General features: G+C 38.4%; 1 protein-coding gene across 1 annotated transcript; it reads left to right on the top strand.

The window, feature by feature from the left end:
- Positions 1–116: 116 nt before the first annotated feature.
- ccs.L (copper chaperone for superoxide dismutase L homeolog) lies at positions 117–23,444 on the top strand. Its single transcript, NM_001093342.2, is given in 8 exon segments — positions 117–163; positions 9,280–9,352; positions 11,521–11,658; positions 11,731–11,908; positions 14,478–14,538; positions 16,016–16,093; positions 19,002–19,105; positions 20,736–23,444. Coding segments are annotated over 8 exon segments (825 nt in total). The 5' UTR covers positions 117–127; the 3' UTR covers positions 20,893–23,444.
- Positions 23,445–27,375: the final 3,931 nt, after the last annotated feature.

Raw genomic sequence — 27,375 nt, 5'->3', positions numbered from 1 at the left:
TCGAAGAAAACTCGCATCGCAATCGCAGATAAATAAAATTTGTTAAAAAAAAAAAAAGTGCCGGAAACGGTGTCTGTGGTGACACGCAGAATTTAACCCAGTTTCCAAAGATCAAGCGATCATCATCATGGAGGAACTAGGAAGTAGTCGAGCTCTCAGCAAGGTGATTAACTTACTGTAGAGAAGTGGTTTTACTGTTACTATAGCGTCACATATATCTGTACTCAGTTAGTCTCATGAGTTGATGTTGATGTCTTGATGTAACATCTATTTACGCTATGCATTTTCATGTGCTAGTAGTAGTATTACATAACACACTTTGCTTTTACAGTAAGTCAAAAGAACAACAAATTATCTAATATTGTGCATATATATATATATATATATATATATATATATATATATATATATATATATATATATATATATATATATATATATATATATATATATATTTTAGATAATAGAGATCGCACTCGCAGGTCTTAGAAGAAATAAGTGTATTTTTATTCCTGGACAATCGCTGACGTTTCGGCTGATGCAACAGCCTTTCTCAAAGTAAAAAAGTGGTTCAAACAAACGGAATAAATACCAAGTAACTGATAATGTTTCTCCCACGTCACTTCCCCCTGCTTTAGGTTGCTATTTTTTGTTTTCCCGCCACATTTGGTATTTATTCCATTTGTTTTTGTTTTTTTGTTTTTTTTTTTTGAATAAAGTACCTCCTCTTGTAAATTATAAGGATATTGCAAGGGACATTACACTATTCAACCCCCCTATACTCCCTCCACACTCCCCAGTCTCTCCTGTGCTCCTCCATCCCTGTCACTGATGAGGAAGTTCTCAGAGCTTTTGGCCTCTTCTCACCTTACCAGCTGCCCACTTGATCCAATTCCCTCAAAACGTCTCTGCAATACCAATCCTTGTCTTATCAAATCCTTAACTCACCTATTTAATCTCTCGCTCTCAACTGGACTGTTTCCTTCTCAACTAAAACATGCTCTTGTCACCCCCATTCCTGAAAAAACCCTCTCTTGATCCCTCCAATCTGGACAACCTCTGACCTATCTCTCTGCTACCTTTCATCTCTAAACTACTTGAGCGCCTAGTCTACAACTGACTAACCTCATTCCTCTCTGACAATAACCTGCTGGACCCCCTACAATCTGGTTTTAAGCCACAACACTCCACTGAAACTGCCCTGACCCGACTAACTAATGACCTTTTAACTGCTAAAGCCAACGATCATTTCTCACTACTAATACTGCTTGATCTCTCAGCCGCATTTGACACTGTAGATCACCCCCTTCTTCTCCAGTGCCTCCATTCGCTTGGCCTTCATGACACAGCCCTGTCCTGGTTCTCTTCTTACATCACCAATCGTTCCTTCAGTGTCTCCTACAACGGAGTAGCATCTTCTCCCCTACCTCTTTCTGATGGGGTTCCTCAAGGCTCTGTCCTGGGACTCTAACTATTCTCCCTCTATACTTCCTCCTTCAGCAAATCAACTCGTATGGTTTCCACTACCACCTCTATGCTGACGATATTCAGATCTATCTCTCATCTCCTGGTCTTAACCCAGAACTCCTAACTCGCGTCTCCTCCTGCCTGTCCACTATCTCTTCCTGGATGTCGCAAAGCTACCTTAAATTAAACCTCTCTAGATTCTGCCCTGTCATTCACTCCTCATATCCAGTCACTTATTAAATCATGTCACTTCCACCTAAGGAACATATCCAAAATACGATCATTTATAACCCAAGATGCTGCCAAAACTCTTATTCACTCGTCATATCACGTCTAGACTACTGTAACTCTCTTTTAATTGGCCTTCCCTTCCAGAGACTGTCACCTCTCCAGTCCATAATGAACACTGCTGCCAGGCTCATACACCTCAGCAACCGCTCCTCCTCTGCCTCGCCATTCTGTCAATCCCTGCACTGGCTTCCACTACCTCTCAGAATTAAATTCGAATTAATGACCCTGACATTCAAAGCAATTCATAACTGTGCCCCACCCTACATCTCTGAACTCATCTCTATATACTCACCGAACCGCTTACTATGCTCCTCTACTGACCTGCTACTCAACTCTTCTCTCATTACCTCCTCACATGCTCGCATTCAAGACTTTGCAAGGGCTGCACCCCTCCTCTGGAACTCTCTCCCATGGTCTGTCTGACTTTCTCCCAACCTTTCTGCTTTCAAGAAATCTCTTAAAACGCACTTCATTCAAGAAGCCTGCCCTCACTCTGCTTAACTACCAAACGCAACACCACATACAGTACCACATTGTGCACCCACTTAATTCAATCCTGCCCACTCCCACACCTTGTGTATTACTCCCGTCCCTTTAGAGTGTAAGCTCTATCTGCATAGGGCCTTCCTCACCTTTTGTACCGGTATTGATTGTGATGTATGTAACTCCATATGTTCTATGTGCATAATTTCATGTGATTTAGTTGTATAATCACATTTACTTTACAGTGCTACGTAGTATTTTGGCGCTATATAAATACATGTTAATAATAACAAAAATAATAATAAGTTACAGGGGAGTTTCATAACCATATAAAAACACAAGGCCGAAGGCCAAGTGTTTTTATACAGGTCATGGAACTCCGGGATAATGTCTAATATCCTCATATTGTGCAACTGGGTGTACTTTATTTATTATAATACAGAAGTTTCAGTGAGTCAATGTGACAGAAATGACATCAGAACTCACCGTTTATAACGGATGACATCAGAACTCGACGTTTAATGGCTTTTGTGTATATATATATATATATATATATATATATAATGTATTCACCTACACAAAACAGTACTCTCACTGAAATATCTTACTTTTTAGACTAACCAGTTTTACAGATTTGTGTCTGACAACAAAAAGAAAACTAAAAAGAGTTAAAGGGAACATGTAGGGTTGCCACCTGGGCTGTATTTAACTGTCCTGACCGGTAAAATGATGGTTGATCCCAATGTTATTAATAGGGACAAAAGATAAATATATAGGAAGGACTATATTTTTTTCCAGAAAAGGTGGCAACCCTAGGAACATGTAGTTTCAAAATCAGGCATTTGCTTTAGGAATGTGCCTTAAGAGTGATTAGGGTTGCCACCTTTTCTGGATAAAAATACCGGCCTTACTATATATTTTTTTTCCCTATTAATAACATTGGGATCAACCATCATTTTTACCGGCCAGGTTGCAGCCCTAAGAGTGATGGTACTGGGGGGCATTTTACTACTGTGTAAAAAAACATCACCTTTTCATTGGTGTCAAATCTCTTGCGACAAAAATATTTGTATCACATAAGCACCAGAAATTTCTCACTCTTGCATTTTTCATCACTTACCTATTACCAATGTTTTACCACCAGAAATTTACACTGACACCAATAAGGTATCCTTGAAGGTTTTGTCGCCTGCTCAGTTGGAGATTTAGGACAAGTGACAACATTTCCAGTGTGACATTGCCAGTGGCGCAACTAGACATTACTGGGCTCTGCAGCAAATCATTTTTCAGGCCCCCAAAATGTATAGAGGTTAGACCTGGTTTACCAATAGTTATTGAAATGGTATATAAATTAGTGCTTCATAGGGCCCCTATACCTCCTGGCCCCCCTGCAGCACAGGGTCTGCTTCCTCTGTAGTTACACCCCTGGACATTGCCCTTAAATATTACTTCACCATACACATTTATTAAGCTGCTGACTAAAAGGCCTGTATGGACAGCTCTAGCCTGGCCATACACAGGACAATAAATTGTAGGTTGGGGTGTATTGGGATTTGTCCAGCAAAATGCGTATTGAAAAGCGTATTCACATCAACTTTAAGTATTCACCTCTTTTTGTTAGTAAGCTTTTACTTTTGACTACAGTTTTCTTTGCCAATGCATCTTTTCATGCATTTGTTGTTGTGACATTCAAGACCATTACAATTCGAATGTTAATCTTACAATTTTGTGACTGATGCACTTGCAATTCAGGTACCGATTAGTCTGCTTCTTTGGAAACTCACACTTTAAAGGCAAATGAAACAATAACTATAAGCCCAGGCCCCCTCCAGAGGATTTCCTATTTGCACCACCCATTATTCTCACAATTGGTCCTATCTGTGCACCTGCTTATAAAATGCAGAGCTGTCAACTCTCCCAATTTTGTTGGGAGTTACCTCCTACCCCAGGTCTCCTGCCACCATATCCAATTCCCCCTGTTTTATTGGCACCCTGCAATTTCCTATGTACTCAGGCACAGTGCAAAGACATAGATGTAAAAAGACCTTTCAGAGGCATGCTTTGTGTGTCGTATTAGATCCCCCCCCCCCCCGGAGGCACCTAGTGCCAGTTTGATAGCTCTGAAAATGCCATGTAGTGCAGCACAGATGTCCTCTTTTTTCCAAAAGGCAACATGGAGCATGCCCAGTTGAGGCCAGGCCTAGACAAGCTTCAACTGCATATGCTCCTGGCATAGAAGAGGAAACAAGATGGCACCTGTGCAATTCTGCATTTTTTTAGTCAGGTACAAAGTTAGGGCCAGTTGTATGATTAATGGGTGGCATAGGGGGGGGGCTAGGATTGTAGGTAGCTTTTTTTGTTTTCCTATAAAGGGATTGTTTGCTGCTTTCCAAAAAGTACTGAAACTGGGCCAGAACACGCAGGCGGTCTGGTCCCCATTGACAACCACTTTGGGGCAACAGACATCTACCCCATTTCCAATCACTGTCTGATTAGTAGCTGGGCACATGCAGACATTAAACATTATAACACAGTTTATGGTGGGGAACGCAAGTGCTTTGGGCCTGGGGCCAATCTTCTCTCAAACAGATAGCTTCGATATTCACTACTGAAACACACCTTTGCCAGTATTCCATTCACAGACTCTGAACTGTTACAATTTGCTGCATGTGTTGATACATTTTCAGTATTATCCAGGGTCGGACTGGGCCGGCGGGACACTGGGAAAAAAACCGGTTGGCCCCGGCTCTCCTGGCCTCTCCAACCCAGACCCTCACCCTGCCCAGCAAATCATCTTCCTGCCGCTGGTCCTAGCAAAAACACAATATACAATATATCTAGGCAATCGTGTCTCGGGCGGCCGAGATTAGGCTAATTAGAGTTGCAGCATGGGGGCCCTGAGACATCAGCCACGGTCGGCCCCGGGCCCCCCAGTCCGACCTTGGTATTATCTGTGGTATTTGAGCATTTATTGTATCAATTGTAACAGCTGTCTTTTTAATAAAATTTGGGGATGATGCTTAGCATGGCCAAATATAAGAAATGTATCAACTAATTAAATTAGAAAAGTTTACACTGTCCAAAACTCTCATCCCAAAGCAGCTATAGGGAGACATGACAAGGTTTAAAATTAAACTTTAAGGCTATGGGCACACAGGCCCTTGAGTCCACTGCAAGGATCTATTGTTGAATAAAACAGCAACGGATCTATTATATGATTCCCTTGGGTATTTACACAAGTTAATCATACAGCACTTTCTCCTGCTGTCTGGCATTGCTTGGTACTGCTTATTATCCACAAGTTCCTCCAGATACTTCTCTATAAAGGATATGTCTAACTGAATACTGTCATGATTTTTATGGTGTAATTTTTATTTCTAAATTAAACAGTTTACACTTCAGATAATTCACTCTCCCATGTAAAATGTAATTCCTGACCCAACAAGTGTATATTTTTTAGTTGTAATATTGATGTGTAGGCAGCCATCTCAGGCCATTTTGCCTGGTGCTTTCAGAAAAAGCCAGTGCTGCACTATGGAACTGCTTTCTGACAGGCTATTGTTTCTCCTACTCAATGTAACTGAAGGTGTCGCAGTGAGACGTGGATTTTTACTACTGAGTGTTGTTCTTAGATCTACCAGGGAGCTGTTATCCGGTTACCCTCCAATTGTTCTGATGATGGGCAGCTGAGGGGGGGAGCTCGGTGATATCACTCCAACTTGCAATGCAGCAGTAAAAAGTGACATGACTGGGGGCATATATAGCCCCAAAATTAAATATAAAAAAATCTGTTTGCTCTTTTGAAAAACAGATTTCAGTTCAGAAGTCAGCTGAACAGCACTATTAACTGTGTTTTGAAAAAAACCTGTTCTCCCACGACAGAATCTCTTTACGGTTATAAGTGGCTTGCATATTTTTGTATCCCAAATGTAAAATGTAACCTTACATTTATCAACACTGAATCTCAGTCACTTAGCTACTCAGTCTACCAGTTTGTCAAGATCCTGTTACAAGGATGCCACAACCTGGATGGAACTAATTGGGCTGCATAGTTTAGTGTGAACTCCAAATACTGATACATTATTACAATAAAAACTTGCATGCCATTGTCCTGGGCTCTCCCTACTAGTTGGCATACTTGTTCTTGGGCTTCTGCTCCAGCCCATCCACAATTCAGATGCAATAGGAAGCAGGAAAGTGGTCCTCCAAATCACAATATTGAAAAATCAAAACAATTATTGCCAAACTTCCTTTAAAAGCATAGGACAGATACCATTTAGAAACACAATCATATAACTGTAACATGTACAGTCACATTTTAAAGGAAGTTTGATAATAGAGCATTTTGATTTTATATCAAAATATTTTATTTTGATATTGTGATTTGGAGGACCACTTTCCTGCTTCTTATTACATTACTTACAATACCCACCCCAAAGTCGTCAGTGGATAAATTAAACAAAATTGGACCTAAAATAAACAAAAGTGGACCCAATAGAGAAACCTGCAGCACCCCACTAAGAACCGTACTCCAATGTTACACAATGTACACAGATGCATTGTTTACAATACCCTCCCCTAAGTTAGTGAACAAATTAAATAAAAGTGGACCCAATAAATATACCAACAACACCCTACCAAGAACCCTACTCCAAGTATATATAATGTTCCATTGTCAACAACCTCAGTATGTTATAAGCCAATTTTCTAAAAATAATTCATTCAAATACCAACAGACCTTAGTCTATGTGGCAATGTATGAAAAGCTTTGGCAAAATCCACGTAGACCACTTCTACTAAAACTCCACTTCCCAGCTTTCTACTCCATCATAACAAGCTATTAAATTTGTCTGACATGATCTGTCCTTCATAAAGCCATGCTGATTAACACTTATAATGCCATTCTCCAGAACATAACTTAAATTTGATCCTTCAGCAAACATTAAAATAACTTGCTTGCAGCAGATGCCAACCACACAGACCTGTAATTGTCAGAACAAGGCCATGATCCCTTTTTAAATATTGAAATTACATCCGCTTTCCTGTCAGTTGGTACCGTACCAGATGAAAGGGAGTCTAAAATATAACTGTCCAACAAAGTTGCTCAGAATGTTTTCATAAAACAGTGATTATTATATGTAATGTGTTCCATACATGTTCACCCATCAATGCTTTTGTGAAGTGTGTCAGTACCACTAAAAATTACCATTGTGTTCATGTTGTAAAAATCCACAGTGCACAGATATCGGACCAACTTCAGTGCAGAACATGTAACCAAGCCCCTAATACTACAGACAGATTATTGTCAGCTTTGCATGTACATTTTTAAAATCAACTTAGAAAATTCATTCAAAACTCATTCTGCAAAGACTTTTGCCATCAGTCCTGGTCCCATTGAAGTTGTTGCACAGGTCTGGAGCACAATGAGTCCTAGCAAGTAAATACTATGAGAAGTGCTATGGTGATTGGATGGCTCAGTAAATTAAAATTACAACTGCTGCACCCAATTTAGTTGAGGTTAGTTATCATGCACACAGAACTATGGATTACCCAAATTTTTTCCTGGGCCAATAAACAGAAACTGTCAATAACCCTGCAAAAGTCATTTTGTACAAAATGCAGGCCTCATAAATCAAGGCAGAATAGAATCTTCACTAGAAAGACAAATTGGTTCTATTTTGTCATTATCGTACCTAGTAATCAGGGCTTGCTGGGACTTGATCGTGTTATAAACAGACTGTTATATCAACTCTATTTTATCATTATCATACCTAGTAATCAGGACGTGTTGCAACTTGATCATGGTATAAAAAGACACAAACTTAAGTTCTTATGTTAAACAAATGAGTAACCTAAAAACTCTGCATATACTGTAGACTTATCAGCTGCGTTGACTATAGCTTACCCCCCTGTATAGCTTTCTTTCTTTATAATATACAATATATTTACTAGTATCTACTGATAACTGTTTCTATGTGATGATATAGTGAATAAAGTACCCCCTCTTGTAAAATATAAGGATATTATAAGTTACCGAGGAGTTTCATGACCATATAAAAACACGAGGCCGAAGGCCGAGTGTTTTTATACAGGTCATGGAACTCCGAGGTAACTTCTAATATCCTCATATTTTACAACTGGGGGTACTTTATTTATTATAATACACAAATTTTAGTGAGTCATATGACAGAAATGACATCACTACTCACCGTTTATAACTGATGACATCACTACTCACCGTTTATAAGGATATAATTTACAGGATATTCATGGCTTTTGTGTATTATAATAAAATAATGTCAAACTATTGAGCGTTTGAGAGCAAAAGAATTGTGAATTCATTAAAACAAAGTAGAATATATATATATATATATATATATATATATATATATATATATATATATATATAATCACAAAAAAAAACACTCATAGGACTGTACTTGTAAATGTAGTTTATTACGACGTTTCGGCTCCTAAGTGCACAACACAAACAAAATCCCTTGATATAGGCCATAATGGCGCCAAAACCAGATAGTGATGTCATACATGGGTGTGCATATCATTAGTGAGCACCTATCATGCTGTCCAAGTTAAGTATGTATAAGTGTATACAAACCGCATTAATATTGAGCTGTCCCAACATATTAAGTGCAAACTGTGCTGATATAAGATTCTCCTTTATGTGTCCAAATCCCCCAAGTGACTTTAGTGACTGTGTAGCAAAAAATAATAAACGAAAAAACGAAGGGCACCCTGCCCGATATATCAAATATTCCAAAATGGAACTGCTTACCTCCAAGGCGATTACTTCATGGCTGGATTAATCGTGTATCTCCCTTTTTTTCCGCCCACGCAATTACATTTTAGATAAACCAAAAATTGTATCATCTGTACAAAAAAATTCTCAAGGTTGGTTGTCCAGAGCTTTACAAAAATAAGATAACTAAATAGTTTTTTTAAGTTAATTGTATTTTTCAGTATAATTGTGGGAAAAAAGTTGAATGTAAGTAGTAATTATACTCTCTTTTATCATTATAGTTTGAGTTTGCAGTGCAGATGACTTGCGAAAAGTGTGCTCATGCTGTAAAGAATGTATTACAAGATGTTAAAGGTAAGGACCCATTAAAAAGTCTGTTTTAGTTTAAAGTGGAATAGACCTCCAATTGTTACATAGTTAAATTGGGTTGAAAAAACACAAAGTCCATCAAGTTCAACTCCTCAAAATGAAAACCCAGCATCCATACACACACCCCTCCATACTTTCACATAAATTATATATACCCATAGCTATACTAACTATAGAGTTTAGTATCACAATAGCCTTTGATATTATGTCTGCCCAAAAAAACATCCAAGCCATTCTTAAAGGCATTAACTGAATCAGCCATCACAACATCACCCGGCAGTGCATTCCACAACCTCACTGTCCTGACTGTGAAGAACCCCCTACATTGCTTCAAATTAAATTTCTTTTCTTCTAGTCTAAAGGGGTGGCCTCTGGTACGTGATCCAGTTTATGGGTAAAAAGGTCCCCTGCTATTTGTCTATAATGTCCTCTAATGTACTTGTAAAGTGTAATCATGTCCCCTCGCAAGCGCCTTTTTTCCAGAGAAAACAACCCCAACCTTGACAGTCTACCCTCATAATTTAAGTCTTCCATCCCTCTAGTTAGTTGCATGTCTCTGCACTCTCTCCAGCTCATTTATATCCCCCTTTAGGAGTCCAAAACTTCACTGCATACTCCAGATGAGGTCTTACCTATAAAGAGGTATAATTATGTTTTCATCCCTTGAGTTAATGCCCTTTTTTATGCAAGACATAACTTTATTTGCTTTAGTAGCCACAGAATTAGACAACTTGTTATCTACAAAAAACCCTAGATCTTTCTCATTTAAGGAAACTCCCAACACACTGCCATTTAGTGTATAACTTGCATTCATATAATTTTTTTTATTTTTATTATTGGTGCATAACCTTGCATTTATCAACATTGAACCTAATTTTCCAGTTTGCTAGTTAGTTCACATCTCTTTATACAGGTATGGGACCGGTTATACAAAGTGCTTGGAACGTGGGATTTTCCAGATAACGGGTCTTTCTTTAATTTGGATCTTCATGTCTTAAGTCTACTAGAAAATCATGTAAACATTAAATAAACCCAATAGGCTAGTTTTGATTCCATTAAGGATTAATTGTATCTTAGTTTGAATCAAGTACAAGGTGCTGTTGTACTTGACAGCACCTTTCAGTTGAACTGCATCTAAGTTGTTTCATTTAAAATTCATTGTGGTAATGTACAGAACCAAAATTAGAAAAATGTTGTCTCTGTCCAAATGATTTATGGACCTAACTGTATATGAAGGGCTAGTTTTCAAAATGAAATAAAGTCACTACTCTTCCAGGTCTGTTAATCAAGTGACTTAAGCTACATTGTTTGCTTTAGTCAGTTATCTACATTAGGTCTGATTAAAGGAGAAGGAAAGCTACCGAAGCAGTTTATTGCCAATATATTAGCCACAATAGTGCAACTTAAACACTATATTTATTCTGCAGAATGCTTTACCATACCTGAGTAACAGCTCTAGAAACTCTCTCTGTTTGTTTAGGATAGCAGCTGCCATATTTGCTTGGTGTGACATCACTTCCTGCCTGAGTCCCTGCTCACTCATAACTCTGGGCTCAGATTACAGCAGAGGAGGGATGAGGGAGAGAGGAGCAAACTGAGCATGTTCATGTCCGGGGCAAGGAGGTTTAAGCTGAAAACAGGAAGTCTGATACAGAAGCCCATGAGTACACAATAGAAGGAAAGAAATGCTGTGTTTCTTTCGACAGAGGACTCAAAGCAGCGTTTTACTGGTGTATTTATATAGACCTTTCTGATAAGGCTTAGCCTTTCCTTCTCCTTTAAGTCTTTGCTATAGATTGGTTATTGGGTTAACCTAGGTCAGTCACATCTGACTTGCATCCACCTGACTGGTCAGAATTGCAGCTAACGTGCAATTGTGAGACCTTTAATACAACAGCCAATAATGTACAAAAGTTGCTTCTGTTAACAGGAATAATTCTGAGTCAGTTTCTCAACTCACCTCTTGGCATCAGCGCCCCTGTCTGTAAAATAAACTTAATTTGATAATAATATGTAGCTTATATGAGGGTTAAACTGTTGATACTATCAAGGAGATAATCTTAGTGTTCTGTTTTACTTTGGTAGTTAGAATTACCCATAATTAGAATGTATATGTGTAGATATGATGTACAGATGAAAATCTTTGCCTTTAGGTGTGAAGGAATTCAGCATCAATATGGATTCAAAATCAGTCCTGGTGGAGACTACCCTGTTGGCAGAGGAAGTGCACAGACTATTGGAGACCACAGGGAGAAAGGCAGTACTTAAGGGAATGGGAACAATTAAATCTAGTAAGTATTCAGCAGTACGTTGATATGAAGTAAGTTTGCTCCATCTTGATGTTGTCTTATAAATCATTTCAGAAAACCTTGGTGCTGCTGTTGCCATGATGTCAGGGGAAGGTCCAATACAAGGAGTTGTTCGATTCATCCAAGCATCTGAAAACACATGTATAATTGAGGGAACATTGGATGGTCTGAGTCCAGGGTTACATGGAATTCACGTTCATGAATTTGGTGACATCTCTAATGGCTGCGAAAGGTAATTTATATGAATTTGCCTAAAAATATGTCACAGAGAACAGTTGCTTTGAGAATTTAAATATGTGTATATATTAGCATAACTGCCTGTTTATTGAATGAGCAGGAAGGCAGCTGTACCCTTTTACCAGTGGACCTGTCTAAAAAACAAATCCTACTCCTGTGTGCAGCACAGTGCTAATAAAACTGTTTTGCTGACCCCTCACATTGGTCCTGCTATCTAAATTTGTTATTTACTTTGATGGTCAAAGTCACACGTTGAGTAGGGTCCACTTCTCTCATCCTGTGTTTTGTAGACAGGCAGAGAAAAGCAGATTTGTTCCTATGTGCTTCTGTGTGTAGCTGCACTGCCAGGCACATCATTGGCCAGAGTGCAGCTACACAGAACAGAGATCCACCTAAAATGCATGCTTTTGCATTTATGGGCTAATCTCTGCTCCATATAGCTCCACTCAGGCTACACTGTGCCTGTCACACAGCATCATATAGGAGCGAATCCGCTTCTCTCCATCTTCTACAAAATGCAGGCAGAGAGAAGCAGACCCTACGCAATGTGTGAATTTTGTTTTAGGGTACTGGCTTTCCAGGGGATTTGTCACCCACTGTAAATCTGTTCTACTGCGTGCTTCAGATCTCCTGAAAATGCCTTCCCCTTGCCTAACCTTTACACATTAGAGGTAGTCCTCGAGTTACATACACCTGACTTACTTACAACTCACACTTACAGAAGGGGATTGTTATAGTAACATACTATGGTTTGCTTGACTTTTATTAGCTTTTGGCTTTTATAAACCACCTGCTATAATCCCCTCTGGCATGTGTTGTCTACTGCGGAGCACAGAAAGGTAAAAATAAATATGCTCAGAAAGGTAGAAATAAATACTATGTTAAAGGAGAAGGAAAGGTTAAAACTAAGTAAGCCTTATCAGAAAGGTCCATCTAAATATACCAGTAAACCCCCAACGTAATGTTGCTCTGAGTCCCCTGTCAAAAGAAATACTGCATCTCTTTCCTTCTATTGTGTACACATGAGCTTCTGTATTAGACTTCCTGCCTTCAGCTTAAACCTCATTGCCCTGGGCAAGAGCATGCTCAGTTTGCTCCTCTTCCCTCCCCTCCCTTCTCTACTGTAATCTGAGCCCAGAGCAGGGAGAGACTCAGGCAGGAAGTGATGTCACACCACATTAATACTGCAGCTCCTATTCTAAACAAACAGAGAGATTCTAGAGCTTTTTACTCCGGTATGGTAAAATATTCTACAGAATAAATATAGCATTCTAGCTTGCACTACTGCAGCTAATCTATTGGCAATAAAATGCCTCCGTAGCTTTCCTTCCCCTTTAAGACAGGCATCTGTCTAAGTTACATTTAAAAAGTAAATGTATGTTTCAACTTACATACAAATTCAACTTAAAGGAAAAGGAAACCCTAAAAATGAATAGGACTGAAAATGCCATGTTTTATATACTGAACTTATTGCACCAGGCAAGTTTCCGCTTCTCAATTGCAGCAATGATCCAGGACTTCAAACTTGTCACAGAAGGGTCGTCACAAATTATTCAGCAGAAAATGAGGTTGGCCTGTAATGTAAGCTCATGCTACAGGGCTGATTATTAAATTCTGATGCTAGTTGTACTGGTTTATGTGCTGCCATGTAGTAATTATCTGTATTAATTACTAATCAGCCTTATACTGTGACATTTCTATTCTATGTGTACTGTATATTGTGAGTGGGTCCCCAAGCTCAGTGACAGCAGCACAGATCATGTGCAGTGAATCAGCAGAAAAGAAGATGGGGAGCTACTAGGGCATCTTTGGATACACAGATCTTTACTGCTAAAGGGCTGTTGTTGCCTGGGGTTGGTACAGAAGCCCACAACATAACGTACAACATTTATAGCTATGTCTTTAGTTTAAGTTTCCTTGTCCTTTAAGAACAAATCTACAGACCCTAACCTGTACATAACTTGGGGACTGCCTGTACTTCATGATCCAGTTTAATAGTAGCAAACTGCAAAAGACAGGGACTGTGCATAAATAAATACGTTTACCTTCTGACAATTATACTGTAGGTATTGTAATATGATGTTGGTAGAAAAGGGACAATTAAGGATATCACAAATGTCTATGCATTTATATGGCATGCTCAACTTTATAATACCTTTAGTCATGTCAACTGTATAATAGATGGGCATGTGATAAATAACTTGTTGGTTTGTTTACATTATTAATTTTGTATAAATTTTGAACCATTGGCCCTTTTTCTGCTTGCTTCTAGCCTGCACCTGGAAATGCTATCTGGCTGCCAGGGTCACTAATCAAATTGATGTGAGGGTTTCATTTTATTGTTATGTTTAATTTGCTTATAGGGATGTTTTTTTTGGTCCTCTTTTACTGATATTTTATTCTGACTTCCAAATTATTTTGTGTTACAAAACAAAAATGAATAAAAAATCATAAAAAATGACTGCAGATTTTCTGCAGAATGCTGCTGTCTGCAGTTAAGGTGAAAAGTTTACACAGAGGGCAGTTGGTTGTAATTTGTATCTTCTTTCTTTTTTTTTGTACAGTTGTGGTGAGCACTATAATCCACATAGAAATTCACATGGGGGGCCAGGAGAAGACAACAGAGTAAGTGCATTAATATTACGTATGGTTTACTTAGGTAACCTAATTACTTGTAACGGTAATATACAGGCATGGGATACGTTATCCAGAAAGCTTTGAATTACGGGATGGCCATCTCCCATAGACCATAGACCATTTTACCCAAATAATCATTAAAAATTATTTCCCTTTTTTCTGTAATAATAAAACGGTAATTTATACTTGCTACAAACTAAGATATAATTAATCCTTATTGGAAGCAGAACCAACCTATTGGGTTTATTTAATGTTTTAATGATTATGGAAAGATTTGTTATCCAGAAAACCCCAAGTCCCGAGCATTCTGGATAACAGTTCACATACCTGTATACCTAATCTGTTTGTACATTGCCACCAGTATACACTGCATTTTACTAAGGATGCATGTTTGTCTTCCAGTTTGTTGTCCCTGGAGATGATTTGTTCATGGGCCCTAAGGGGAGCAACATCAGTGATGTTGTTTAAAGTGCATTCCCATATCTTATCCCTTAATACGCCTTCCATAAGCTTTCCTACAACACACAGACCAACAGGCCTGTAGTTTCATAGCAGAGCACTGAATCCCCTTCTTATAACTTGTACCATATAAACCATTTACCTTAAAGGGATACTTTAATCGGAAAACATGTTTTTTTCAAAACGCATAATTTAATAGCGCTGCTCCAGCAAAATTCTGCACTGAAATCCATTTCTCAAAAGAGCAAACAGATTTATTTTAATTTAATTTTGAAATCTGACATGGGGCTAGACATATTGTCAGCTTTCCAGCTGCCCCAGTCATGTGACTTGTGTTCTGATAAACTTCAGTCACTCTTTACTGCTGTACTGCAAGTTGGAGTGAAATCACCTCTCCCTTCCCTCCCAGCAGCCTAACAGCCTAACAACAGAACAGTGGGAAGGTAACCAGATAACCGCTCCCTAGTAGATACAGTATAAGAAGAACACTCAATAGTAAAATCCAGGTCCCACTGAGACACATTCAGTTACATTGAGTAGGAGAAACAACAGCCTGCCAGAAAGCAGTTCCATCCTAAAGTGCTGGCTGTTTCTGAAAGCACATGGCCAGGCAAAATGGCCTGAGATGGCTGCCTACACACCAATATTACAACTAAAAAAATACACTCCGTTCAGGAATGAAATGTTATATTGTAGAGTGAATTATATGCAATGTAAACAGTGTAATTTAGAAATAAAAACTACATCGTAAAAATCATGACAAAATTCATTTAACTTTATTTCTCAGTAGTCTCTGTCTAAAGACACAGCAAAAAAAAAAACCACAGTACCTCCAAACGCGATTTTTACATTGTAGTTTGTAGCTCCCCTAGTTGCTGCAGGTAGAGAGACTGCACTCCACTAAGGCTGCCACTATGGTTAAAATTAAATTAAGAACTCCAATATATACTGTCAATTCTGGGAAAACCTATTGCTCTTCTGATCTTTACTTTTTTTGTTGTAATAGCATGTAGGAGATCTGGGAAATATATTTGCAGAAGATAATGGACGCGCTTCCTTCAGGCTGGTGGATGAACGTTTGAAGGTACTGTATTTATAATTCGCTAAATTTTGCTTGTAATAAGACTAAACCCCTGTAGCAGTAGTAATATGGCTTTTTTATATGAAAATAGAATAGCATCACTCTTCCCAGCAAAAAGTAATCAAATTAAAACTGAGGCTGGATTTTTTTGCTGGACAAGGAAATTTGAAATTACTGTGGGACACTAATTTGTTAGGCACCACAGGTTTTCAAATATACTACCATCATTATTTGATTTACAAGTTTTGGGTGGACATGTCACATGTGTGAAAAACACTTTCACAGAATTGCTGTAGATATGTCCAGCCCAAGACCTATGTGTGAAATCAAGAAAGATAAAGCAACAGCATCCAACAGCCAAGTACCGCAGCCCAGTGCATTTTTTTATAACAGGGATACACTAGTCTACGCAGAAGTTTAGTGTATGGGAAAATATTTTTTTTTCAAAACGCATCAGTTAATAGTGCTGCTCCAGCACACTTCTGCACTGTAATATAATTTTTCAAAAGAGCAAACTGATTTTTTTATATTTACTTTTGAAATCTGACATGGGACTAGACACATTGTCAGTTTCCCAGGAGCCCCCAGTCATGTGACTTGTGATAAACTTCAGTCACTCTTTACTGCTGTACTGCAAATTTAAGTGATATCACCCCTCCCTTTTCTCCCTCCCCAGCAACGTAACAAAAGAACAATGGGAAGGTAACCAGATAGCAGCTCCCTTAGGGCTCTTACACATGAGCGTTCCGACCTGCGCTCCCCTGCGTTCCTTTTTTTGGCGTTCAGCCGCAGGGGAGCGCAGGAATAGACGCAAGTCATTATTTGAAATGGGGCTGTACTCACTCAGGCGCGTGTAGGTGCTGAACGCAGGAAAAATGCAGCATGTTGCGTCTGAACCTGCGTTCAGCGCCTACACGCGCCTGAGTGAGTACAGCCCCATTTCAAATAATGACTTGCGTCTATTCCTGCGCTCCCCTGCGGCTGAACGCCAAAAAACGGAACGCAGGGGAGCGCAGGTCGGAACGCTCATGTGTAAGAGCCCTTACACAAGATAACAGCTCCCTGTTATATATAAGAACAGCACTCAATAGAAAAAAATCCAGGTCCCACTGCGACACCTTCAGTTACATGAGTAAGAGAAACAATAGCCTGCCAGAAAGCAGTTCCATCCTGAAGTGCTGACTCTTTCTGAAATGACCACGCAAAATAACCTGAGATGGCTGCAGTGTATACAGTGTAATTTAGAAATAAAATACAATCTAAAAATCATGACGAATCCCGTTAACCCTTTAAACACTGGAGCGGCCTAACAAATTGCCACCCTCCCAGTGATTAAAGGTTTTTATTCTTCTATTGTTACACTCCATAATACCCTTTTGATTGTACTGTTCAAACCACTGGATGCTAGGGTGTGTAGGACCCCAGCAACCAGATACTAGACAAATTTATAAACTGGAGATCTTCAGGGTAAAAAGCTAAAACATTTATAAAAAAAAAAATTTGAGTTAGAATATCTTGGTTTATATCATGAGTATTAATGAAGTTCAAATGCATTATTTTTAGGTAAATAGTTATAGGAATAACATGTTTTCAATGTGTTCTGATTTAACCACATTTTATGCATCATTATTTACAAAGATACAATACATTGGCCTACACTGATTTAATGTGAGCAGATTGTTTTAGTTTAAATAAGATTAACTGTTCCTCTTGGGTTTCTCTTATGCCCCTATCATATGACATTTCTAGCTTCTGGACTTTGCGTGCACTAACTGCCTTAAAGGAATAGTAACACCAAAAAATGAAAGTGTTTTAAAGTAATAAAAATATCATGTAGTGTTGCCCTGCACTGGCAAAACTGGTGTGTTTGCTTCAGAAACACTACTATAGTTCATAGAAACAAGCTGCTGAGTAGCAATGGCGGAAATTGAAAAAAGGCTATATGGCACAGGATAAATAATGGATAACAGATAACATTATGCCCTACAGAGCTTATCCGCTATCTGCTGTGTAACTTGAGCATTTTCTCCTTTGATTAGCTGCCCCCATGGCTACACAGCGGCTTATATTTATATAAACAATAGTAATGTTTCTGAAGCAAATACAACAGTTTTACTAGTGCAGGGCAACACTGCATTATATTTTTATCACTTTAAAGGAATTGTTCAGTGTAAAAATAAAAACTGGGTAAATAGATAGGCTGTGCAAAATAAAAAATGTTTCTAATATAGTTAGTTAGCCAAAAATGTAATGTATAAAGGCTGGAGTGATTTGATGTATAACATGTCAGTCAGAACACTACTTCCTGCTTTTCAGCTCAGTTTACACTGACTGGTTACCCTGGTTACCAGGCAGTAATCAATCAGAGACTTGAGGGGGGGGCCACATGGGTCATATCTGTTGCTTTTGAATCTGAGCTGAATGCTGAGGATCAATTACGAACTCACTGAACAGAAATGTACCATGTGGCCCCCCTTCAAGTCACTGACTAACTCAGCGTTATAGAGCTGAAAAGCAGGAAGTTGGATTCTGTCTGTTTTATTAGACATCTGTTCACTCCAGCCTTTATACATTACACTTTTAGTCAACTAACTATATTAGAAACATTTTTTATTTTGCACAACCTATCTATTTACCCAGTTTTTATTTTCACACTGAACTATTCCTTTAAAACAATTTCATTTTTTGCTGTGACTGATCCTTTCAATACGATCTGCCAGTCAGAGAACAGATAATAATCCTATAGATATCAGTGCCCTGTCCAAACAGACTTACTGCTGTATTCGAAACAAATATATTAGAAACCTGGAAGCATAAGTGAATATAGAGCTGTGTCATTGTGGTGGGCATCTCAGCTTAAAAAAGGTTTAACTGTGACCTAAGCTAATGAATTAACTTTATTACTGTGCAGGTATATGAAATCATTGGTCGCTCCTTAGTGGTTGATGAAAGAGAGGATGACCTTGGCCATGGGGGCCACCAACTTTCTAAGACAACTGGCAACTCAGGCAGGAGGTAAAGTAAATATTGCAAAGAACAACGATCAGTTTGTCTCATTATTTTCCTCACCTTCCTCAACAGTTCAGTGTAAACATAAAAACTGGGTAAATAGATAGGCAGTGCAAAGTAAAAAATGTTTCTAATATAGTTATTTATCCAAATATGTAATCTATGATGGCTGTAGTAAGCGGATATAATCCACTTAATAATAGCCAGAACACTACTTCCTTTGCAGCTCTCTAACTAGTCAGTAACTTTGAGCAGTTATGTCCCATGCGACCACACTTAGTGAGTTTGCAATTGAACTTTAGCATGGAGCTCAGATTCAAAAGCAAACAGTTATGACCCATGCCCCCCCCCCCCAAGTCACTGATTGAGTAATGCCTGGTAACCAACCAGTGGAAACATAGAGAGCTGAAAAGCAGGACGTAGTGTTCTGGCAATTATGCTAGACATCTGTTCACTCCAGCCTTTATAGATTACATATTTGGCTAAATAACTATATTAAAAACATTTTTTACTTTGCTCTGCCTATCTAAATTTTTTCACACAAATCCCAATACTGTGTGGTAACTTAGGTGGTGCTCTATCTGGGGACTCTATTGCTCAGGGGTTCCATGTGCAGCCAGAACAAGAATGGAATCAAATGTCACTCACGCATGAGTGCCATCTGATTCCATTTTTGTTCTGGCTACATTTTTGGCTAACTAAATATACTGAAAAATGTTTTCCTGTAAGAATCTTTGCTGTTCTTAAGAATTACCTTTTCCTCTTAGTTGACTTGATATATGTATTGCTGTTGATGGATCATTATTGATTCTGTTTTGCTTCCATGTGTTTGTGCATGAATACATATTAGGGTCTTCCTGTATTTATATTAATTAGAACTTTCAATTTATCAATGTCTCTGACATCTCATTAAAATTAAGTAATGTCTACTGTTTATGGTTTATAGATATTTAATCTCCTTGTGAGGAGTATTAGGTTCTCGATCACCAGATAAACACTGGTTTTTGTTTATAAGAATTTGAATTTAAATACAAGTATGGGACCTGTTATGCAGAATGGGTTTTCCCCTTCTGTAATTTGGATTTTCATACCTACTAGAAAATCATGTAAACATTAAATAAACCCAATAGGCTGGTTTTGCTTCCAATAAGAATTAATTATATCTTAGTTGGGATCAAGTACAAGGTAGTGTTTTATTATTACACAGAAAACGGAAATCATCTTTTAAAATTTGGATTACTTGGATAAAATGGAGTCTATGGGAGACAGCCTTTCTGTAATTCTGAGCTTTCTGGCTAACGAGTTTCTGGATAATGGATCCCATACCTGTATATGATTAACAGATGAAAAGATCAGACAATACCATTAGTTTCTTGTACTATGTATTACTATTAACCGTTTTCAATTGTTCGTTTTATTATTGATAGAGTTATTCTATCGCAAATGCTTAATCTAGGGCTACTTATTACAATGTTGTACATCCAGTCTAAAATATAGTGCACTTTATTTGTGGACCAACTTTCAGGAGTGAATGTTTTGCTGGCCTGATAGCAGGACCCTGATTTGTTTTTCCTAATGCTCAGTTTGCTCTCTAAATAGTTTAGTAATAGTAGTAATAGTTTTTGTTCCTTTCCAGGTTAGCCTGTGGTATCATTGCCCGCTCTGCTGGTCTCTTTGAAAATAACAAGCAACTGTGTACCTGCGATGGAATAACTATATGGGAGGAAAGAAATTACCCCATAGCTGGGCCAGGGCGCAACACCCAGCTGCAAAGTCCTCCTGCTAACCTTTGATCAAATATATCATCTTCTTCAGTGCTGTCTTACCCACAAGAAAATCTCTTCAACAGCATAATTTTGGAATTAAAGGAGAAGGAAAGGCATGATTACAAAACAGTCTCAAAATGTTGCCAATTATTCCCTGTCCTGAAACGCTGGCTTATATTGTCTCTCCGTGCCTTTTAGAAGCTTGCCTACATTTCACTAACTTAGTGGGCGCCTTGTACTAAAGACTCTACGTCACTTCCCCATAAAACTTAGTTCCCCACTGCTTCCCCGTGCTTGCAAAACCGTTGGTTAAACACATAAATAAATTATTTACTGATTACAAAACAAAACACGCAGCCTTTCCTCCCCTGTTCGCAACACTATCTTCGAAGTGGAGCAGGGAGTTCAGAACGACATTGCATCACTATGGTAACAGAAGCTCTCTCGCTCCGCTTACAGGATAGTGTTGCGAACAGGGGGGAACGGCTGCGTGTTTTGTCTGACTCATGTGCCTGCACTTTAGGATGGAATTACTTTCTGGCAGGCTGTTTTCTCTCCTACTTAATGTAACTGAAACAGTCTCAGTGGGACTTGGCTTTTACTATTGAGTGTTGTTCTTAGATCTACCAGGGAGCTGTTATCTTTTGTTAGGGAGCAGCTATCTGGTTACCTTCCTATTGTTCTTTTGTTAGGTTGCTAGAGGGGGGGGAGGGTGGTGATATGACTCCAACTTGCAGTACAGCAGTAAAGAGTGACTGAAGTTTATCAGAGCACAAGTCACATGACTGGGGGCAGCTGGGAAACTGACAATATGTCTAGCCCCATATCAGATTTCAAAATTGAATATAAAAAAAAATCTGTTTGCTCTTTTGAAAAATGAATTTCAGTTCAGAATTCTGCTGGAGCAGCACTATTAGCTGATACGTTTTGAAAAAAACATGTTTTCCCATGACAGTATCCCTTTAACATACTGGCCAATACTTTGAGCTGCATTTGTATTTTAACTTTAGTTCTCCTTTAAAGAAACTCTGATGTATTTTACATTTCATGTATATGGTGGCAGTAAGGCTTAAGGTTGCTGCATTCCTACAACTAGCCCTTGCAGAGCTAATAATGGCTCTTTAAACTCCAACAACTTACTTCTGGGTTCTAACACTATCCTCTTCCTGTTTTTCAGCTAGTGCAAACACAAGCAGTTCCACCAAAGTGCTTCTTGTAGCATTAGTTGTACCATCTGAGGCATGATTTCTTCTGGAGAAGGGTTTATGTTGATGCGATGTACAGAGAGTAAATACTAATGGTCACATCAAAAGAGCAGTACTACATCTGTCCTTGTAAATCTGTATATCAGCCCAAGGTATTCCCTCACATTTTCAAATTGCTTGCATTTTACTTTTGCTCAGAGATTTTTGCTATAGACTTTTGTCTCAGTGACTTTTACTCCAGGATGAAATTCCTGTAAAGGAGATCTATAACACATATGCCAAAAGAGAATGCCCAGACAGTCAATAGTCAATATCCTATTTTATTTCTTTAGTCGTTCTATATAAATATCTAGAATAATTCAGGTAAGATTTAGTTGGGTAATGTAATAATTGGTCTTGCGTTTGCTCCTTGTCTAGCAACCCATAGCAACCATTGCTGCTTGTCTAGTAACCCACTGAAACTAGTCAGCTGTTTGAAAACCAGCATCTAACCGGTTGTCATGAGGTACTAGATGTGGACAAATTTAAGACTTATTACATTACCACTTTATTCTTGGCAAAATTTCCAATTTAGCTGTGATGTCTCACATCCTCCAGCAAAAACAAAATATGATCTACATTTTAAGATATATGAGCCACCACTTTTTATCATATTTCCATCAAAGATCTTGGATCAGTGGTTCCCAAACTGAGTATTGAGTAAAGACTACTTCATGTGTGATTTGGACTGAACACTTAGGGGCAGATTTATCAAAATATCAATTTAGAGCTTAATAAATAAAAACTCGCCCTCCTTCTATGCATTCTTATGGGATTTTTAGAATTGTATTTATCAATGGGTGAAAGTTAGAACTCACTATTTAATAAATACAATTCTAAAAATCCCATAAGAATTAATAGAACGCGGGTGAGTTTTTTTATTTATTAAGCTCTAAACTCACCTTTTGATAGATCTGCCCCTTTATTTATGCACTTAATATTCCTGGAACTATAGTAGGACGGCTGATACAGCATTGTTTGTTAACTTGTTTGTAACTTTGTATTGCGTTAAAGGGAGCCCTGGTCATCATGTAGAAGACTTGAACCCAAATGTTCCCAAAACAAGCAATAAACCCACACTCAAGTTATGCCTAATGATTTAAAGCTGTAGCACTGAACAATACACTGTAATCAGTTTATTTTTCTGTTTCAGGAATTTGATTATAAATTGTCAGTATGGTTTAAATGATTTACTGAAAAATGCTTTAACTGAAGACACTTGAAGAACAGCTTGTATAATTATTATTATAAGCCTTTTTATATATTGGTTTCACATTCATTCCTGTTTAATTCTAATATTTATGTATATAATAAATATAAATGTTAATAAAAAAACAGTGAGGATGCGGATTTAAGAATGTTTTAATTTTCTCTACCAATCTAGGGCAGTGGCACACGGGAAGATTTGCCGCCAGATATTTTTTTATGTGCAGATTGCCGGGGAAAAATACTTCTCCGTTGCCAATAATTGAAATTGCTGGTGCTATCTATGCCCAATTTATCGGCCGAAATTGCCTCCGGAGGAATCTTTGGCCGATTAAGCGATATGTTTGGCATACCACCAGCGATTTCAATTATTGCCAATGGAGAGGCATTTTCGGGAGATTTATCGCCTGCAGTAACGTATAAAAAATCGCGGGCAACAAATCTTCCCATGTGTCACTACCCTTAAAATACAGATATGGCATCTATTATCCAGAACGCTCAGGATCTGCGATATTCTGGATAAGGGGTTATTACTTATTGGTGAACACAATGCTGTAAATTGAACATCAAGTACAAGCTATGGTCTTTTTTATTACAGATGAAAACGCAAATAAATAAAGTATAGGGCACTAAATGAAAATTTTCAGATAACACTTTCGATAAAACCAGTGCCAGTCTACCACAACATTGAAAGTTGAAGTTCTAGCTGTTCTGACATAATCTTTGCCTCCATTATTAAAACCCTGACTTTGACGGCAAGTGTTCTGTGGGTTTATATAAAGATTTATCACCAAGCTGGGGCTTGGTCCATTTCCTTGTTCAGTTTACTGTAGCTACAGATGTTGGTGTCTTGTTATTTCTGCTTTAAAATTTAAAGGTGTGGTTCACCTTTAAAGTAATTATGTCATAGAACAGCCAATTCTAAGCAACTTTTCAATTGGTTTTCATTATTTATTTTTTATAGTTATTTGCCTTTTTCTTCTGACGCTTTACAGCTTTCAAATGGGCATCACTGACTCCCTTCTAAAAAACAAATGCTCTGTAAAGCTACAAATTTATTGTTATTGTTACTTTTTTTTTTATTACTGATCCTTCTATTCAGACTCTCTTCTATTCATATTCCAGGCTCTTGTTCAAATCAATGCATGGTTGCTAGGGTAATTTGGACCCTAGTTACCAGATTGCTTAAGATGCAAATTGAAGAGCTGCAGAATAAAAAACTAAATCAAAAACCTTCAATAATAATAAAAAAATGAAAACAATTGGAAATTGTCTCAGAATATCACTCTCTGCATCATACTAAAAGTTATCTCAAAGGTGAATAACCCATTTAAAGCTCTGAATTAATATAGAAACATATAATTTGGCAGTAACCACACACTGGCCCAATTCTCTTTAGATAACAAATTTGTTTTATTGCAGGACACACTAAAAGCATATGCAGTTCAGTTGAAGATAGTAGAAAAATAAAAATCTAAATTGTGACATCATTCCTATTCCAAAAGTTGACCTCTGGGTAATCCCTCTGGTTAGCCCCTGTTAATAGGAAGAGGAAATGTAGTGGTCATAGTGTGAGGCAGGAGGTGAACAACAGAAAGTAGCTTTTATTCAGCAAAATATAAAGACAGGAGCTGGAAGGGTTAACTAAAGGTAGGTACTTGATTTAAATCACAAGGCAGAGAGTTCAAGGCTCAGCACAGGAAGGGTTAATGTTTAAATGTCTTAAATATAATGATAATGGGTTGAGTGCAGAGGACTCTTGTATTTGTCTATACAGTATGTATTTTGTGGTCACAGCCTCATTGCACCCCCGCCTAATGGTTTTAAAAATTAGTGGTGAGCACAACTTTCCCTTGTTTGTTATAGTTAAACAGGAGCAGTGACCAGCTCCATGTTGTAGCTCCCACCCTTCCCAACTATAGTCAGGTGATACCACTGGTGTCTAATAAAAGGGCAGCCAAGTTTGGGAGTTTTACTTTGAAAGCAGCTTATAAATTGCAGGTAAAACTTAGTCCCTTTGTAAAATGTATAATGAAGCAATATAATTCTTAATGAATCAGATGAAAATTGAGCATAGGACTGGCCAGATATGGGATGACTTTGACGTAATTGGCCATCTTAAATATATTGCAATATATGGACAAATAATCCCTGTTTTGTTTAAAGGGTAAGGCATTTTTCAGTAGCAGTATGCACAAAATGTCTCTGTCTTAAATATATTGATAATGGGTTGAGTGCAGAGGACCTCTTGTATTTGTCTTAATGTTTAATTGGTCTGGTTGGCAAGGGAGCACCTACCACAGGTGCAGAGTGACCAACGAGGATTGGAACAAAAAACATGGTGTCACTGGGTTTTAACGATTTTACTTTTGCACCACAAAACATGCTAATGTCAAGTCCGGAATGCCTGAGAAAATCCCTGGCATCTAGTGGGCATGAACAGAAACTTGTGTTGGCGCTGACATCACAGAACCACTCCCAACGACATACCCTCAATGTGAATCGCCCGACCAGTGTTTACATTACACTTTCACTAGCTCAAATAGTTAAAGGACCGCTCTACCTTCATTTATTATTTTCACCTCTATTTTTATAATGGTTATAAATCCAGTTATCTATAATGAGAATAAATTAGAACAATGACTGCGATTCAGTCTCAGAGTCGCTGTGCTGCTTTTTATTGGCAACACTCCTAAGCTTTTCAAGACTTCCCCAATGCAGCCATAACTTAAGCTGGCCATAGACACACAGATCCTATCATACGAATCGAGGATTCGTATGATTTTCGGATTGTGTGTGGAGTGTGCCGACATCTTTCGTCCGGCGGAGATCGATCGTTTGGTCGATCGGTCAGGGTTGATTTTGACCCGACCGATCCCGCCGGAGCCCATTGCACATCGTAATCGGATCGTTCGGCCATACGGCCGAACAATCACATTACCCCCGATATAGCCATGTTCATTAATAGCATATCGGGGAAAGATCCGCTCATTTGGCGATGTTTCCAAACGAGTGGATCTTTGCGTCTATGGCCACCTTTACCTACGGGGCTTCTCTGATGCACACAGTGCATCATATTGGATAAATGTTACTTAAAGGAACAGTAACACCAAAAAAAACTTAAAGTGTTTTAAAGTAATGAAAATATCATGTACTGTTGCCCTGCATTGGTAAAACTGATCGGTTGGCTTCAGAAACACTAATAAAGCTCATATAAACAAGCTGCTATGTAGCAATGGTGGAATTTGAAAAAAGGCTATATGGCACAGGTTAAATGGTGGATAACAGATAACACTGTTGTATTCTACAGAACTTATCTGCTGTGTAACCTGAGCCTTTCCTCCTTTGAATGGCTGCCCCCATTGCTACACGGTAGCTTATTTATATAAATAATAGTAGTGTTTCTAAAGCAAGCACAGCAGTTTTACCAGTGCAGGGTGACATTGCATTATCTTTGTGTTACTTTAATTCACAATAGCACCGTGCACCAAGCAAGAATAGGAGATGTAGGGCTGTGCTGGCAGAAACTGGGTTATGTTATGGGTAAACAAGGAATTTGTGGAATAGGGCTTTGGCAGGGAGAAGTGGCACAGTAACAGTATGCCTTAAAGGAGAAGGAAAGGTTAAAACTAAGTAAGCCTTATCAGAAAGGTCCATCTAAATATACCAGTAAACCCCCAAAGTAATGCTGCTCTGAGTCCCCTGTCAAAAGAAACACTGCATTTGTTTCCTTCTATTGTGTACACATGGGCTTCTGTATCAGACTTCCTGCCTTCAGCTTAAACCTCATTGCCCTGGGCAAGAGCATGCTCAGTTTGCTCCCCCTCCCTTCTCTACTGTAATCTGAGCCCAGAGCAGGGAGAGACTCAGGCAGGAAGTGATGTCACACCATGTTAATCCTGCAGCTCCTATCCTAAACAAACAGAGAGTTTCTAGAGCTTTTTACTCAGGTATGGTAAAACATTCTACAGAATAAATATAGCATTCTAGCTTGCACTATTGCAGCTAATCTATTGGCAATAAAATGCCTCCGTAGCTTTCCTTCTCCTTTAAAACAGGG

The sequence above is a fragment of the Xenopus laevis genome, chromosome 4L (genome assembly GCF_017654675.1).
Source record: "Xenopus laevis strain J_2021 chromosome 4L, Xenopus_laevis_v10.1, whole genome shotgun sequence".
Taxonomy (NCBI): Eukaryota; Metazoa; Chordata; class Amphibia; order Anura; family Pipidae; genus Xenopus; species Xenopus laevis.
The sequence above is the reverse complement of the archived record's forward strand: the minus strand, read 5'-3'. Positions and strand labels throughout refer to the sequence as shown.